Source organism: Ursus arctos, unplaced genomic scaffold, assembly GCF_023065955.2.
Source record: "Ursus arctos isolate Adak ecotype North America unplaced genomic scaffold, UrsArc2.0 scaffold_14, whole genome shotgun sequence".
NCBI classification, from domain to species: domain Eukaryota; kingdom Metazoa; phylum Chordata; class Mammalia; order Carnivora; family Ursidae; genus Ursus; species Ursus arctos.
The window spans coordinates 37,341,109-37,359,506 of record NW_026622808.1 but is presented as its reverse complement, the minus strand read 5'-3'; the positions used below and the strand labels follow the sequence as shown (position 1 = coordinate 37,359,506).

The window sequence follows — 18,398 nt, the reverse complement described above, 5'->3', positions numbered from 1 at the left end:
GTAGACCCAGAAGTGGATATTCTTTCCCTCCCTCCCTTGCTAAGTAAAACAACCATCAGGTCACCAGGTAAGTGACCAGACAATCAAGGAAAGAGTCCACTGCCATGTAAACCAGCATCATCTTGCTTTAGAAAGACAGGCAGCAAATCTGGACCATGGCAGAGGGAGAAAGGGAGACAAAGGAGACGGTGTGAGCTCTTTCTGGAGAAGAAGATGTTTTGTAGGGTTCTTATCTACGAAACTCATTTTTTAAAGACTGGATATAAGCAGATAAAATCAAGAAGCCTTGTGCCATCCCAGCACTATCCAAGACAGAGAGGAGAGACGATGAGAGGTCAGTGCCGGGAACCGGTCCTGAGCTTTACCTGGGCTCAACCACGTCCCCAAAGCAACTGGGCTTCTAGGCATCCTGTGTCCTGGGGGTGACTTCTGTTCCAGAGCACCACCAGGTGCTTTGGGCTACATCTTTTCAGTGCTTCTGAAATACAGGTCTTTTTGGAATGAAAGGACTGTCACCCTTGCGCTCTGAGGATGCCCCGCAGTCCCCAACACCAGAGGCCGCTTGGCCAGACGTTCGTCGTGGGAAGCCTGCTGTGAGGGGTGGGAATGCAAAAGGAACACTACCTGGTGCTGAGCAGACAGCAAAGCCAAGCCCGAGCAAAGATCCACAAAACAAATCTCAGCATCAGCCATAGCAATTATTAAGGCCTTAATATATGCCAGGCGCTGCCCATTATTATCTCATTAACTCTGACGGCAGCCCGTGGAAGAAATAATGTAATTATCACCTTCATTTCCCACGTAAGGAGACCGAAGCTTGGAGAGCTCACTTGACTCATTCTAAGGCACGCAGCTAGTAAATGTCAGAGCCTGGATTTGAATCCGATCCATCTGACTCCAAAACGTAAACTCTCATTGCTCTCGTGGCCCCGGTGAGGGCCCCTTCGAAGAGGCCCATGAGCGCTGTCAGCCAATTCCCCCGATGACCACAGACGCTATTACACTTGAGTAAAGTCCCCAGTCCTTCCCTTTTCTCAAATATGCGAGCTACTCTCATAGTAAAAGAAAGTTCTAGATTCATGCCAACCACACTTCCCTCACATCAAGGAGAAGACTGGGAATTTAAAATCCCACTACAACCTTCTTCCTTCTCCCTCCAAGCTGTTTGAAATGAATATCCAAAGGGGAAAAGAAAAAAAAAGATTTTGTTAAAGAAGTTGAAAAATATGCTTTCGGAGGAGAAACACGTGTGTGATTCTTCTCGTCTTTTGTCTCCCCCCACCACCGAGTCGAAAACAAGCGAACACAATAAAAAGGCACACATCCACGTAAAGACAGAAACAGCCGGGGGCGCCCCGGATGGCAGGCAATCCAGAAGCGGCCCTGGGAAGCTTGAAGAAGTTATGGAAAACTCCATAGCAACCCAAGCCCAGCTCTGAGCTGAGTTTTCAAGCACGTGTATAATGACTCCTGGCAAAAAAACGAAAAAAAAAAAAAAAAAAAACAACAACCAAAAAACAAAAAACAACTGCACTTGAATTTTAGAAAGGGAACTGAACACACTGCTGCGGGCGGGCTGGGGGCAGGCGAGTGTGTCAGATTGCAGCGGTGCTGGACAGATGCCAAGTTTTTTATATCATTGCTTTTTTCCCTCCTTCTGGCACAAACAAGCTATGGCATCTCAAAAATTGGGTCATCATTTTTGAATTCCCTGCTTTCAGCACAGAGCTCAGTGGGTCTTGTTGACTGGCTTAAAAGTCCGATTTCCTGAGCTAACACTTCCTGGCCATTCAGCTGCAGGGAGTAATCACCAGGGGCCCGCAGCCGTGGCTCTCACGGGCGAGCCCAGGTCCATCCCCATCGTGCCTGCTGTGATGGACTCAAGGGCATCAGATATGCCCACGGAAGCACCGCTTCAAAGGCTGCCATTTCCTGGGAGGCCAAGGGAAGGGAGACATGTTGCCCCCTGGGGGACAATACTGACATCCTGATCTTGTGGGGGGATGTCTTTTCCCATAGGCTTTGCTGTCCCCAAGAGCACGGCTGGCCTGCGCAGGAGAGACGTGGGGCCACGCACAAGATGTCAGACATTAGCTTCCCTTAGGGTCAGTGACGGCTTTCATGGCCCAGGTGAGGAGTGCCTGCCTCCAGTGGGCTTTGGCACCATGTGGGTTTTCTTCTAGCAGCAGATGAAAACTTCCCTCCATCTGGGAGCAGGTTTTGAGAACTTTCACTTGATTTTCTAAAATTATTTCGACAGGTCTCTAAATGTCACTTTTCATCCCCGATTTCCAGATTTCTAACAAACTTCCCCCGTTTGCCAATGTGAGACAAAATACACTCTTCCTTTTCTAACCAGGGGGAAAATGTTTCCTACTTCTTTGCAAGCACTTGCTCAAGACTGCTCTAATTGCGTCCCTCTGCAGGCTCTGACTTCAATATTGGCCTCCAATAAACCCTATGCTGGGTGAACAGGAAACTCATTGTGAGCTGAGTTTCTGCAGCTCTTAACACTCCTGCAAGAGGCATCGAATTTCAGCGAGATCTTCTGGAGCATGAACGCAAGTACAAACCAGCCACGGGGTCAAGTCTGGGCTTGCTTTATTTGACCTTGGTTTGTTTTATTTTATTTAGGCAAACTTTTGCAGGGGGCGCGGGGGACCATAAAATCCTTACCTTTTAAAGGAGCCCATTGTTAACAGTTTGTTCATCACAGCTCCCTCGACCTCACCAAAAAAGTCTCCAGTCTGCGGGGAAGAAAAGAAGAACCCAGGAGGAAGTATAGACCAACAATGTGCGCAAAGGCCAGAGAAGAATCAGAAGCGGACGCGGTCTGTGTTCTGGAACCCACAGAAGCAAAAGGCAGGTGTTCAGGTTACATGAAAAGTGGAAAATGTCTTAATAGTCAGGAGAAGTTACGGGATTACAGAGCAGACTAGGAAGCAGATGGGAATGTTCCACAGTACATGGTAGGGGCAGAGGGGGGTGGCATTGCATAACACAAGCCGGGCGCTGGAATTGAAGCACCCCGTGCATACGTGTGCACAGACATGCACATCACAGACACACACACACACACGCGCACGCTCGGATGGAGCAAGCATTAATCTGCACTCAGTCCCCTGTGATTAAAACACTACTTCATAGACAGGATCGGGCTGAGAAAGGGCTTCCTAAGCAGTCATAAAAAGGATTGTTTATAATTCCTGGATGACCTGTTTAGGGAAATACAGCAGTCCTCTTCATCGGCCCTATAAATTTCCTGCTGTTGAAAAGAGGTCCTTTCTCACAATCACTTTCTGAGGATCCCTCGCAATTTTGTCCCTGGGCAGTTACTATGTAATAAGGCAGTCCAGAGCCCGGCCCCTTGAAGAGAGACTTCTCACGGCTCACCTCTACCGTGGGGCTGTCTTCAGGGCATTTGGGGTCGAGCAGCCCCTTCCCCACCACCGAGCTGGTGTTTTGGCCTCGACTAGGTCTTGGTGCTGGCTGAGATTTGCAGACTCTGAAGGGTGGGATGAAGGATGAACATCCTCGTCGATCCCTCCAGTCTCTTGGAACCACTGGCATCAGGGTCTCAAGGGTGTGTGCCTTGCAGCAGAACACAGCTTGGGGCAACGGCCTTCCTCTCCCAACACCCCGGACTGAGCCAGTGTAGACCAGGAGAGAGCCCCCATGTCCGCTGTGGGTGCTCTAAGGATTTATAGCCGACGTATGGGTGGGTCAAGGGCATTATTCTAAGAGCCTGAATTACTAAATTCTGTAGGCTTCGTATTAGCTAAATCCCGATTCAAAGGCCCACTGAGTAACCTCAACCACACTCTTGGGAATTTTCAGGCAGAAAGGCATATAAAGACTTGGCCAAAAAGTCAAGAAAGAGAGGAGGAAGAAGGAAATGACATGCCACTGACTGAACATGGGGGATTGCCTGTTTCATTCCGGGGGCAATGGGAATCTTTCACAAACCCTGTGGGCGTGTGCCGCTGCTAAGAGCTAGGACGGTTGTATATTCTGTGTGTAACCATGCCAGAGTCAATGGAACCGGTCGTTAGATGAAGAAGAATTATCCTAATTGGGGTGCAGGAAACCAGACAACCTCAAACACGCTGGGGCAGAGCTGGCCGGCGGGCTCCCTGGGCCATGCTGCGGGTCTGCGCCCTGGAGAGATACAGCCCGGAGCAGAGCCCGTGTGCACGCCCGTCCGGGGCCGAGCACTTGACGCTGTTGGCTAGCCGAGGACTGACCACGGGGAGGTATCCAGCGTGGGACCAGATTCCTATCTCAGCCCTCCACCATCACGGCAGGAGGACAGGGTTCTTCCTCACAGGTGGTTAATTTGGGTTCCCGCTCCATTGACTCTTGAAGGTCTGGGGGTATCTTCTCCCAGCCAAACGGATACATTACCATGGGCCTCGGGGCTCTCCTGCTCTCTCAGACACTGGCCTTGCTTCATGGGCTCCCTCCTATCTAATCTTTACCAAGTGTCCCACGTGCAGGGACAGTGGGCATCTGAGGAGACAGGGTGTGGGCAAATTTGGTTCCTGACCCTGTATGTTTTTCACCCATCACAGGTGCATTTAAGAACCCCACAAGCTTTTCATGGATAAGAAGGAAAACTGAAGCATGATTCCACATGTGACCTGGAGCCAGCCCCTTGATCAATTAAGAAGGCATTCAGCTCAGACTCCTTTGGGACTTAAGGACAATTAACTAATTTATTTGGCATTAATAGGCCTATTGTACTGTTGACTGCTAAAGAATTTCAAATGAGTTAAATGGGACTTCTTTATAAAATGGTCCTCAACCATCCTCCTTGTACAGAGCCCGCCAGGAGGCTCAGGCAGGTCACGTGATATGCCCGCCACCCCCAAATCAGGGAAGGAAGAGAACAAGTACCAGAGACCACGTGCCTCCTTCTCTAGCATTACTTTATCATGTCACACTGCTAAACACGCCTGTATTTAGCATATTCAAAGAATATGCTAATTTAATTTCTAATTGCAGACAAGGTTTTCTACGCACAAAGTTTTAAAGGAGAAACCTGTTTTCTCTAGGACAATACTATTGGTTTGAACTCTTACTTTGATGTCCAAACGCAGTGGAGATTTCCGTGCTTGGCCCCATGGCTTGGTTTCTTGCCCTCTCTTTCCCTCCTGCCCCCTACTGCACACAGATCAATCAACTGAAGAACATTCTTTGCCTGTTTCTGGATCCTTGTCCCTCAGTGTTGAGAGCCCAAATTAAGCCCTGAACTCAGATAACTGATTTTTAAAAAGCAAAAACCAGAAAGAAGCCATAAAGGATAATTATGTTGGAATATGTGTGTGTGTTTATGTCTGTGTGTATATATACATAAAAATATACGTGTGTGCCATATATACATATATACTCCTATATATCATATTCATATATGGAAAAATATCTAAATATCAAAAGAAGGAAGCCTCCTTAAAATTGCCCACACTCTTTAAGGCACCTCCACCCTTGAGGCAAAGAGTTCTATAAACTGGACATTTTATGAGTGAGAAAGCAGATCCTGGGCTCTGCCCCTAGCCCCCCAGCTGGGAGGTAAAAACTCTTTGGGGCCTGCTGAGAAGTGGGCTGTCACATTTTTAGAGGGATAGAAATAAGGTTTTATAATCTCCTGCTATTACCTCTTACGTATAGATGCCAAGTTTTAACACCACCCTTTGCTCCCCCTCACCCAAGCACATCATGAGCTCCCTCCTCAGAGTGCGTAGAAATTTCTCACTCACCTGTGTGTAGTCTTCAGACACCAGAATAAACCCATTATTGTCTATGAGGTAACAGTTCACGGTCTAGAAAAAAAAAAAAAAGCCACCGTTTCAACTTTGGATCCTCAGACTGCTTTTACGCAAAATTACGTACTTCCAACCTGAGAGAAACCTATTTGAGGTTGTTTCTGGGGAATTGGAAATGCTTGCTGGTTCTAGGAGTTAAGGCCATGGCTAAGCTAAGCCCAGTGTTTACTTTGCCAAACTAACAAACAAAAATAAAACACTGAGCAAACCTTGAACATCCCAGATTAGGACAAAAAGAACACACATTAAAACATTAATTACAGTCAGTCTTCCTTGTTTTTTTTGTTTTGTTTTGTTTTGTTTTTCCCTTTCTGTGACCTGAAGACTATTTCCCAGAAACAAAGTGTTCACAGGCCCTGAGCCTGTATTCGTAGTGGTTGAAGTACAGGCTGTTTTGAAAGCAAAACACCAGCACAATGTCATTACCCTAATGATGTATTAATGAAAACACTGTGTCAGCTCAGAAGACCATCAGGGGACCAGGTAATATTTTTTAATTTGTTCATAGACTTAGGCAGGGGGGAAGGGGCAGACTTCTGTTAAAGGGGCCCCTCAGGTCTCCTAAAGATTTTCAAACTGTGTTTTTAATTGGGAGCTGGATTTGGGGGCAGGGCTGTTAGCTTTTGGTAGCTCAGACTTATAAATTGTAGAGAGCAGGTAAACCCAAACCTCTGCTTCCCCACACTACTTTAATCTCAAGTGAATGATTTGCTACAGGCTAAGTTTTAATTACAGTGCTGTGGAGTTTAAATTTAAGGTTTAATTCCATCCTTGATGTAACTCAGTTTCTATTTATTGCAGCTTTACATACCGACTGCAACATTTAATTTGTAACATATCTTTACCCTGAGCTAAATTCCCCCTACCTCTGGGCCACCACAGGGCTGCTTGCTACCTATCCCGAGAGCTGGTCTTAGGCAGGCACAAAAGTCCAGCAATGAGTTGGTCCAAAAGATTCATCCTTTATTACTAGGTCGTGGTGAAGAATCAGCAGAAAATTAAAAGCCCCACTGTCACTTTTTATAAAAGAGTTGGCTGCTTTGGTGAATAATAGGGTTTTTCTCGTTTATCCAGAGGAGGTGTGAATGACTTGGGTAACCTGGTTCCACTGTCTCTATTTGAAGAAGCTCTTCGCTGTATGGACACTACTTGGGTCCTCCTGGGTGGGAGTCTTGACAAACTTTCCCATTTTTAGGAGACAACATTATGAACGCGATCCCACAGAGCTATGCTGTCCAATATGGCAGCCATCAGCTACACGCAGATTTAAATTCAATTTTATGTGAATTAAAACTCAGTAAAATTAAAAATCTAGTTCTTTGGGTGCACTAGTCACATTTCAAGTGCTCCGGTCTACCTTGGCTGGTAATTATCCTTGTGGACATTTCTATCACTGCAGAAAGTTCTCTTGGACAGGACAGCAATGTTTTAGATTACACTAGTATTCCCATGAGTTTTAACTCAGCCTACACTGGGTCATGTTAGACAAATCCGTATCTTTGTGTATTTGAATGTCATGATCTTCGTTTTGAAGATTTAGACACTGAAGCAAAGGGAGGTTAACCTCCAATTAATCAATAAATACACAAGGACAGAAGTGACCTCCACATTTGGATGTTGACTGAGTCCTCCCAGTCGTTTAGAGAATCAAAGTCATCATTCCACCTCCATCCCGAATTATAGAATTAGTCCCTACTCAAACATGCCTAGCCAATTAATACTCTTGCTATTAGACCTATATATTTGGTCACTATCTCTCCATCTAATGTTGTAAATACTGGATAATATGAAGCAGGTACAAGGCAAATAGATTAAAAATCAACTGAAAATCCTGAAAAAGAGGGAAGATTCCATGAAGCCCGTGAGAGTGATGCTGGAGATCAGCTCCAATCACAGGTGAAGACACGGACACATCAGGATCTCATGGAGCCGTGGTAGGCTGTAGTCTAAACACACACTAATGATCCACTCGTGGGGATCAGACTAGTCTATATCCTACCAGAAATGATGGGAAGAGGAACAGAAGGGCCAGCCAAGGCTCCCGGAGGATTATATGACTAGGCGTTCACTTCTTCCAAAAATGCCTCAGATTTTGCTCTAATAAAAATGGGCAGGGTCTCCTGGGTAAGGGCTAAGGAATATAACATTTGTTTCTTCTATACGGAGCACCAATTGGCATTTACTTTTTGGGTTATGTTTCCATTTAACAGTTTTTAAAATTCACTTCTCCCTCCCCTGACTTCCCCTTAAATTAGGATTTCATGACAGGAGCTTGGTAGTAGAGAAGATGCCACACCGCCATATCATGCTTATTTATGGGTTGCTTTGAATTCCAAGTTTACACTGATTATAAGACTTGGTTACCCTGTTAAGCAAGAAGCAGATCACTGCCCATGTTGTGATTTACAAATCACTGTGAAAACCAAGGTCAAAATCAAGGATGCCGTGTCAGTGATGGACACCTGGGTCACTGAATCTGAAAGGTGTCATTTGGTTTTCATTACAGGCAATACTGTTTTGTTAGGTAAATTTGGCGACCAGGATGATTTCCTGAACAGACCTCCCTGCCAACAAGCGCTTGGATTAGATGATTACCGGCGAGGGCAGTGGAGGTGAGTAAGCCCAAGGCGTTAGGTGAGCACAGTACTGGTTTATGGAACGGTCAGGACAGAATTGCCAGGTTCCAGTCTGACCAACTGTTTTCTCTGTTGTCTTTACAATAAATAACATTCAATTGTCATCTCCATACTCTACCCCACCCACCCCCAATAAAAGAAAATAGAGGAGATATTTTCTCAGTTCCCTTCCAATGCTACCACCCCCCCCCCCAAATTAAGCCAAGGATCTTGGAAGATGTCCACTTCCCCCCTTGTCCCAAGGGTGGACAGACAGGCAGAGGGGCTTGGAGGAGCTCCAAATTTTGATGGGTATTGTGAAGTGCCTAATTCACAGGCACATTTGATAAAACATGTAGGGATGAGGTTGTTTGGGGAAAAAAAAAGGCAAAGACAGAAAAAGAGAGGTGGAGAGAACTTGATTAAAAAAGAAAATCTTCCTTCAACTATTGGATAAGTCAAGATGTCTCAGAGAAGTCTGATTCCTGCCCCAACAGCGGATCAGGTAGGTTACCTGAGGTTAGAGCCCACAGCCGGGCCATGGGAACTGGGCAGTCCCAGATGGTAACGAAAGCCTGTGAGGAAGGGCACTTGGGAGCGAGCAACCTTGCACCAAGCTTGTGTTACCTGGAAGGGGGTTTTAGCCCCCAGGCTGACATACCTGCATCAGAATCTCAGAGACTCTGACAATCGCTATCAGTGTGACCTTGAGCAAAGTCTTTTAACACTGTCTCGGTTTTCAGTCTCTTTGAAAGGGTTGTTGGGAAGATTAAACGGAAGGAGGAGGGCAGAGTGCCGAGCACACGTAAGGTGCACAGGGCATGGTAAGCCCTCAGAGAACCTGTGCTTACGTCCACTCAGCAAACAATGGTCATTGATCACCTACTATGTGCCATCTTTATAAGTATCCTAATGCTGCAGATCAGAGTTTCTCAGAAAGGGAAGTTGTTCCACAGTTCATAGCAAGAGGTTGTGCAGGCAAGGTTGGCTGAACTTTGCTGCTTTCTGTTTTGCCTTTTCTTTTGCGGGATGCCTTCTGTTTATTTTGATTGGTGCAGACTGAGCAATGATTTGGAACCACTCACTTAGAAGCTAAGTACCATACTGCCTGTTGTTTTCATTTGTGAGGAGTGAGGGAAAGAGAGACAGAGATGGAGCGGGGGAGGGCTAGTTCTTCCTTCTGAGGATGGGGCCTGGGTCTCTGCACATGCCACTCCTTCCTACTTTTCTCCAGGTCTCACGCTTCCAGCCCTGATACTCGACTGTGGAACAGACTGACCCGTACTTCACAACACATGAAGTACCTATTCATCATTGGTCAACTAGCCTATCAAGACACTGTCTTTAAAAAACTTTGTTGCAAAGCTGTTATTTTGGAAAGAAGTGCTTGGTAGGATCCCCTGTGCCTTTGCCCTCAATGGCTGTTGCACTGAGGCTCAAATCCCCCCCTGACTGGGCTGAGTGGTTCCAGAGATGGAGGCACCAGGTTGCTAGGATTTAGCCCTTCCCCAGTCTGTTCTCCTTCAAGAAGGTCTTTCAGATTCCAGAGGAAATGCCTGAAAGGGCTTTTGGAGTCTAGTCATGATTGTTAAGCTCGATTCCTTTGGAAGAAGCAAGGGTGGCAGCCGCATTTGAATATCAAGTTTTAGATCCACTCACTGCCCTCCACTGCTCCTCCAAATGCCCCGTAGAAGAGAATTTTCTCATCTTCTGCTCTCCTTGCAAAATTCTGGTTGCTTTCATCAGAAGATGGTGGCTGTTAGAAAGGTGAGTGGGAGAAGGAAATGAGAGTGAGAGACAATAGTGCCCCAAGTCAGACTGAGATGAGAGGTGGGCATGACTTGCCTTCTCCACTTCCATCTGAATGCCGACCACATGTCCATAGATAACAGTGAACTTGGCCGCCTCAGTGCCTTACACATGGTGTTCTCTGCCCGCGAAGCTCTTCTCATGCTTCAGGCACTATCTTCAATGTCATCTTCTCCTTCTCCCTCTTCAGTTGACTTCCAAGTTACCTCCTCGGGGAAGCATTCCCCAACCACCCCACGTTTGTTTAATTGTTTAATTCACAGCACTTATCACAGTTGATAATCACCTTTGCTTATCTCCCCAGTTAATCAGTTTCAGGAGGAAAGGAGCCATTTCTGACTCTACCTCCGACTGAATCCCCAGAGCTCAGCCAGCTAGCAGGCACATAAGGGCTTAGTAAACATGCTTTGAGGGAATGAGTGAGTCTCTGAAGTCGACGTTTCCCCTGGATGGAGTGGAGCTCCTTAAAAGTCTTCAGTCAGGCCCACTGCCAGGCCCTCCAAAACACATGGCTCAGGCCCTGCCTGGGCCAACCCAAGATGTATACTCTTCAAGATGGGAAGACATCTGGCCATACTGACTCCACCCAGCAGCCTAGGGCATTCCAGCCAGCGCCCAGGGAGTCCACGGATGGGGGAGACAGAGGGGCTGGAATGGGTCCAACACAAAGCATGTCCGATAAGTCTGAGGGAGTTGGGCCAGGTCTTCAGCACAGAGAAGCCAGAGCATGTGAACTTAATGAGCCCCCACAGCTGTTTTTAATGGGGCCCTGATCACTTGAGGGCAGTTGAGGGAGAAGGAGGGACATGGTCTCAAAGGCTTAATTAAAAGTCACACAAGGAGAATGACACATGGAAGGAGTCTGCTGGAAGGGTGGGAAGGGGCTTCGGTGGGAAGGCAGGACTGGCATTTCCATTCTTAAACTATGTCGACCAGTTGCCTGAAGCCAAACTTAGAGTCAAAATGGGGAATGGATGATAGTTTCGCAGTGCAAAACGAGGACATTTGAGCATCAGATCAAGTTCAGAAATCAGAGCAAACTTGATGTGCAATTTTCCAAGCATCTGAACCTTTCTGTGACATTTGTATGGGGGCTCATCGCAACAACCGCTGAAGAAGATCATTAGTAGGGGGAAGGCACGTATCTTGTGCTCACTATGCCCTGCAGAGACTGCACATATGCCTCGAGTGCAGATGCCATTGCTGCCTGAGGTTTAGACTCAGGGGAACCCCTCTCAAGGAAGAAAGAGTCTTCCGAGATTCTTGGTTTATAGCTGACCCTTACTGAGTGCTTACCATTTGCCAGGAGCTGTGCCGTGCATTTTTTAATATATTTTCTCATTCATTCCTCACCATGACCCTGTGAGGTGGATATTCCTAACCCCACAGAGAGGTTCAGAAACTTGACCAAGGTCACAAGGCTGCCAGAGTCACAATTTGAAGCTGGTTATTCTAACTCCATAGCCTGCTCCTTTAACTACCATGTTATATCACCTGTGAAATCAGCCACTGAACAATAAATATATACTGGATGTTTCTAACTCTAAGTGGCACTCACTCCCACTTACTTTAATACGTGAGGATACACAGAGGCAGTATGGATATCGGAAAATCACCGCCTCTGGTTTTACTCATCAACTTGTTTAACCGTTTTTCATCCGTCTATCCGTCCAACCACCTAGTAACCAATCAATTATCCAAAACATCATCCATCCCACCAGTTAACCAACCATCCGTACAGTCACCCAACTAACCAACGAACTATCCTTAGTTCTTTTGCTGTAAATTGGGATTAGGAAAGGCATAACACAGGGCCTCGTGACACTGATGAATCAATACTGTCATTGCGCTCTGTTGTCTTGAGCTGAGCACTCCGATATGATAATAAATGTCTCAGAGGGGGAGGAGAGGTTGGAGGGTGCTTGACTGTCTTATGAATGGCATTCTCAAAGTTAATGAAAGGGTATTGATTATCAAATATCACAGGATGCTCTTTCCTAAGGGAAAAGTTATTTTTGATCCGATGGTCAGAGAAAATTGGGCTTCTGTTAAAAAACTAATTGGCTTTTACTCTTTGGATAGTGAGTCATACAACAGTTATGATCTCTGGGGACCGAGCATTGTGTGTTTTAACTTCATCCTGGACTCCCTTTTATATTTCTCTCTGTTTTTGCCTACTTTTTTGAATATATGCTTTCTTTTTTAAAGATTTATTTATTTATTTTAGAGAGAGAGAGGGAGCGCACACACACACAAGTGGGGGGAGAGAGAGAGAATCACAACCAGACTCCCCACTGAGTGTGGAGCCAGATGTGGGGCTCGACCCTGAGATCATGACCTGAGCCAAAACCAAGAGTCGGCCACTTAACCAACTGAGCCACCCAGGTGCCCCTCTAATTAATGATTTCTATGTTGAAATTAAATTTGGTTAGGATTTCTTGAATCCCTGTGGTAACCAGAAGGAATATAAGTATGATTATTTATAAGTTTTGGTTTATATAGTGACTAATGGTTTAGCTCACGCAGAGAAAGAAAGGCTACCTGAACCACTGTGAAAGGTCACTACACACCTGCTTGCTCTAAATCTCAGGGCAGAGGGCATACGAGACTGGATGCTGTGAAAACATAAATCTGATGGGTAGACTTATGACAGTGGTACGTGTTTTTCTTCGATTGTTCATGTGTGGGATTCAAATTCCTCTTTCCAAAAGAGTGACGGAGAGGGAGAGAGATAAAAAGAAAGGAAGGGAGGGAAAGAGTTGTGGGAAAGAACACTACACTAGAATGAAAAATTCTGAGTTTTCAACTCCTCAGATTTTCAGCTCATTTATTACATAAAATTAAGCAAGTCATTTCATTTCCGTCATCTTCCATTTCCCCCTCTGCCAAACAGGATGGTCATTCTTACCCATTTCATTGGGTTGTTACCAGGATGATAAGAGATAACATACAAGCAAAAGCTTTGAGAACTGTAATATGAGCTTCAAATGGCAGTAATTTGTATTATTTCTTATAAAAATGCCAAAATTCCAATAGTGCTGTCCATGGGACATTTACTTTTTATTTATTTACTTTTTTATTAATTTATTAATTAGTAAGTAATAACATTACCTATTATTTACTCTAGAAAGAGAGAGAGCTTGGGTGGAGGGGTAGCACGTAAGTGGAAGGGGAAGGGCAGAGGGAAAGAGAGAATCTCAAGCAGGCTCCCTGATGAGTGCAGAGCCCGATGCAGAGCTCAGCCCCAGGACCCTGAGATCATGACCTGAGCCAAAATCAAGAGTCAGATGCCTAATCAGTTGAGCCACCCAGGCTTCCCTCCATGGGACATTTTAAGCACATTTTCCCAGCTCTCATAAACTAGCTGATGAGATGAAGGGGAGAGAAGGGAATGGAAGAGAAGGGAAGGGAAGAAGGGAAGGGATGAGGGGAAGGGAAGAGGGGAAGGGAAGGAAAAGAAGGGAAAGGAAGGAGGGAGGGAGGGGGAGAGAGGAAGGAAGGAAGTAAGAAAGACAGGAAGAGAGGAAGAGAGGAAGAGAGGAAGAAAATGTCCTTGGGATTTGGGAGCTTGGTCCAGAGCAATCTACCTGGCTCCATTTACAGCGGCACTCCCTCTGTGAGAAGGCGCCCTCTGTCACCTCCCCTTGACCAGGGCAGGAACAAGGGCCAGGGGGTTGTCTTACCTCATCGTCACAGCTGATGGAGCATTTGCCATCCAGAGAGGCACACTGCGGGGTGGGGAGAAAGCAAGGGGAAACGTGTTACTTGGGCATTCCAGCATCTGCTGTGGCTGCCACTTAATTATTCAAGGACAAGCTATAAGAAGTTCTTGCCTTCACGCAAATACCAAATTTCATCCAAAGGGAATGCTCCAAGATGTGTCTTGTCTGCCTTCCCCAGGATCAAGACCAACTCCAAAGAGTAATATCAAAGACAATTTGGGGGCATAACTGGCTCTTTTTCATTTTAATTTATGTTGTCTATTTTAATTTACATTGACATTCCATATTGATACCTTTTTAAGATCTCAAGTCTTTGAGTAATAAAAAGTATAATTGTGCGATTATTTAATTTTAAATTAATAAATCCTAATGACTTTTTAAAAAAAACTCCTGTCCGTGTTCTTAGTCTATAGTTTCCTAAAAGTGTTTATTTTAAGTGTTTATTTAAGAAATAATATATCATTCCAACAATTAGAATTCGGCAAAGTTGCCATCTCTGCTGAATTACTGAACAAACACCACTGAGGCTGCTCCGTCCAGAGAACACAGTGCAAGGAAAGAAGGCTCCCAGATTCTGCAAGGCAGAGAAGCCCTCTGGTCAGAGGGCAGGGGCATGCTTAGTCAGATCCTGTTATGCAAAGGCCTTCGAAAGTGCAATAAAGAAATTCACAAATAAATTACCAGGCATCACAAGATTAGAAAAAAAGTCACCATGGAAATTCACAAAAGTCCCCAACAGATAAAGGGGCAACTTCTCCTTTGGAAGGTCACTATCTCGATTTCACAATTAAGACTGATGTGGGAGCAAACTGCCTGCTTTCCCAGCATGTGGTGTCTAACGTGCTGACAGCCTTTTATTTTGCAGCGAAATGAAAGGTAATCTGAGCAGCCAGCAGTTCATTTTACAAACATTCATCGGAAATCTGGCACTCTTAGGCTCCGGGTACCCAAATGTGAACACCTGTATAATAACAGTGCCACTAATGCTTCAATATGCTGATTATAACTTACCTGTCTGCTGGCAGTCCAGAACTTCCTCTGGAAAAATTCGAGTTTCATCTGAATGCCTACAGCTGGGACAAATTATAAATAAAACAAGGCATTAGAGATTCCTTCACACAATTATTTAAGATTATCGTGGAAAGTGATCTGTCATGGCAAAAGCAGCTGATGCAAGCCTATCAGATAAGAACACTTAAAAACTAAATTTACAGTGAAGTCTACAAACTAAGACATTTTATCTTTCAGGTAAGGAATTCTCAAGGTTAATTATACTTGCAGAAATTTGACATCGAACAAACGGAGCCCAGTGCAGATAACTCTTTGGAGACATGTTACCTGTGTGTTTCTAAAACTCATACACTTGGGGTCACTCCCCTCCCCAACCCAGGCTAGACACAGGAATAAAAAAACGAAAGCCTATTGAGAAAACCACGGCTTCTTCGGAGTTCTTGTTTTAGTTATTACTGTATGAACTCGCATGTCTAAAATGTATATTATGCATGTGTTTTTGAGATAGAACATTTGGAAAGCACTTGTCATGAGGCTGGTGTGTGGAAGTGAGTCACTTTGCTGTGATGTGACTTTAGTTAAACTGGCCCCCAGTATCCACATCTCGATGATGATGATTTTCCCTCCCCAGGAACTTTGAGGGAATTATGCAATTCTGTTCGGCTGTGAAAGCTCCCTCGAGCAACAGTGCATGCTAGGTCTAGCGAGAAAAACATACAGAAAGAAGAAGTTTAGAAAGTGACTTGGAACTTTGGGGAGTAGCACTTGGTGAAGCCTTAGAACGAGGACATGAACAAACTCACACTGCTTCTCTCGATGAAGCCAAAATGAGGTAACTCTTGAAACCATTTCGGAAAGTGCTCAAGGCAGAGCAAAAAGCTCATCAGATGGTGAGAAGATGTGAGAGGAGTCTGGAAAGACAGAGTGAGATGCTGGGCTGGAAGCACTGGACCCCACAGGGGACACCATTTATCCCAGGGCCGTTTTGCAAACTTCAGTCCGTTGCACACAACCTCTCCAATTTTTGCCACATCCGCACACCGCCAGTATTGGTATTTATCTTTCCACACGTTTTCTTTTACTGAAATACCTAAAGTAACTTCAACCTAAATAATAATCCCTACCAAAGGAAATACACAATAATGAAAAAAAAGTTCACTCAAGACTCAAAAGCTTGCATGCTGCCATGTCTGATCCCCGACTTAGGTAATCATTGCCATGCTGACTTCAGGAAGCTGCGGATTCATAAAGGTCTTGCGCTGTTACTTTTGTAACGCTCGAGTATATTCTTACTCCCTAGAATTGTTGAAGCAAGCCCCAAGACTCAAGGTTGACTGGGGTATGTACATTTGGAGGGACTCACCTTCTACCTTGGACATAGCACGTCTAGGATAAGGCTAGAGCGAAGCATGCCTGCCACGTGCAGGATGGGAAGTCTCTGAAATGCACCATTTTAACACTCCGGATTCACTCCGCTTTGCTCACAGTGTCCTCCACCCTCTGGACCATAAGCGCTCCCGTTCTTGCTCCGCACTGGATCCCTGCCCCCAGCAAGATGCTGAGCACACAGATGACCCTTCGGTAAATGCTTGCTTTTTAAAAACCTTTCAGGTTACATTACAGTCAGTAGTTACAGAGAAAGAAGAGTAATATCAATATGGATTATAATCACCCCTAAACAGAGGTTTTTCAGGGGCAGTTCTCAACACATTAGAACCACCTGGGGAACTTTAAGAAAAACTGATGCCTGGGTGCCTTCCCCCTCCACACCTAGACCGTTTAAATCAGAGTTCTACGAGTGGTGTCTAGGCATGGGTAGTTGGAAAACAGCCCCTAGTGATTCGAATGGGTAGCCCGGGTTGAGCAGGGCTGCTCCAGAGGCCTTAGTGTGTAGAGGACCTGCCACAACGTGGACCACTTTGTCGGGCCACGACACAAGCTGCTCTTCCCAGCCCTGGAGAAAATCTCAGAGAACACCTGAAGGAACCTGATTTTGGAGGCTGAAGCCTGCTACTATGCTTTCAAATAAACCTTATCTTCCAAAACTCCTGACAGGCCGTATCCTTGCTGGGGGAGCCAACGGAGGAAGCTGTGGACCAGGGTGCAGAACCCGGATTTTGCTCAGATCCCCCAGCGGCCAGAGGAGAGAGCCTGCCCTTAAGAAGGGGCTTGCAATGAGTATCTCTGGTTCTTCCAAAGACAGGGAGGGATGGCAGAAAGCTGACTTCAGGACAGAGGACCTCAAATTGTGACATCCGCTCACTGGTATCTAGGAGGGGGGTAGAAATGAGCTTCTCTCTCATCTTCTGTGTGTTTTCTCTGTGCAGCTTCCCCTCCCCGCATGGCTCCCCAGCCAACTGTCCCCAGGCTGGCAGTCAGAGTCATTCTAAGGCCACTTCTGAGGGCTATGGTCAACAGCCATGGTGGGCTTCCAGATGCTAAAGGATAAAGTAGACGGTTTCCTGAAAGCGTCACCCCACAGTGGCCTTTCCATGGTATTTCTTGTTCCAGCAGCCCACAGTTGCCCCTGGCCCAGCCATCGTCACCTGAGTTCCCCATCAGTGGCCCGTGCCCTTTCTGAGAACCCCTTCCATTCTTTGATGGACCCCGCCCCCAATTTTCACCTCCCTAATGAAGCTTGCTGCTTCCTCCTGGGTGTTTATCCATCTCACATTCCTGAAGCTTGCTATCATCTGCCCCTTTCAGCCTGTACCCCAGCTCCTCAGAGCGCTTTAATCTTTCCTCCTGAGTCAGCCCCTCCGTCCCATTAATCATGCGGGCTGCTTCTCTCTGATCCCCCTCCAGCAGGCTGCGTCCCCTCCCTGCTCCTGATGCCCTAAACTAGACACGGTTTTCTTCGCTCCTCACTCACCCCCATCTGGGCCGTGAGGTCGATGCCACAGGGCTTCCTGACTGCCTCGTCTGCTTGGTTTTGCCCTGGCTGTGTTTTTGCTGGCTGATTCCCCCCCCCCCGTCCCTCCCAGCAACTCTGGCCCCTGGCTCCCTGCAGGACATCTGGGTGTGTAGCATTTCACCTACAAGCTGACATACTTCTCTATGGGGAAGAGAATCACAAGCTCGTTGGCAAGTCCACTTCATGGCCATTTGTTCAGGGGCCTTCCCTATGCGGAGCTCTCAGTTGGGTGCTAAGGGGACTGACAATGCACCCCCCATGGTATCTAGCCGGGAGCAGCCATGTGGTAAATGCAATGTCAGAGGCTCCGGAGAGGACCCTGGAGCACAGAGAACGCGGTGGAGTGGTTTGAGCTGGCAGGAGCTTCGTTTAAGTTTACTCCTAGAGACCCCACTGGCAGGGAGAGTAAGAACAGAGGAAAGATGGTAACCCAAGTCCAGACACAGCACAGACGAAAGGATGCAACTTTTGAAAAGACAGTAGAGTCCTCTGAGGCTGAAGGAAC

The 18,398-nt window shown here is 46.2% G+C and overlaps 1 protein-coding gene across 3 annotated transcripts in view; it reads right to left on the bottom strand.

Annotated features, from left to right (window-relative positions):
• CACNA2D3 (calcium voltage-gated channel auxiliary subunit alpha2delta 3) overlaps window positions 1–18,398 on the bottom strand; it is an 833,176-nt gene that overhangs the window by 72,504 nt on the left and 742,274 nt on the right. For 2 of the 3 annotated variants that reach the window (XM_057311802.1, XM_057311801.1), the window contains 4 exons: window positions 14,980–15,041; window positions 13,930–13,974; window positions 5,757–5,819; window positions 2,677–2,747 (listed from right to left, as the gene is read on the bottom strand). In XM_057311802.1, coding sequence (XP_057167785.1) covers window positions 2,677–2,747; window positions 5,757–5,819; window positions 13,930–13,974; window positions 14,980–15,041 — 241 coding nt within the window. The remainder of the gene's footprint in view (window positions 1–2,676; window positions 2,748–5,756; window positions 5,820–13,929; window positions 13,975–14,979; window positions 15,042–18,398) is intronic. The other variant, XR_007191727.2, reaches the window with a different exon arrangement.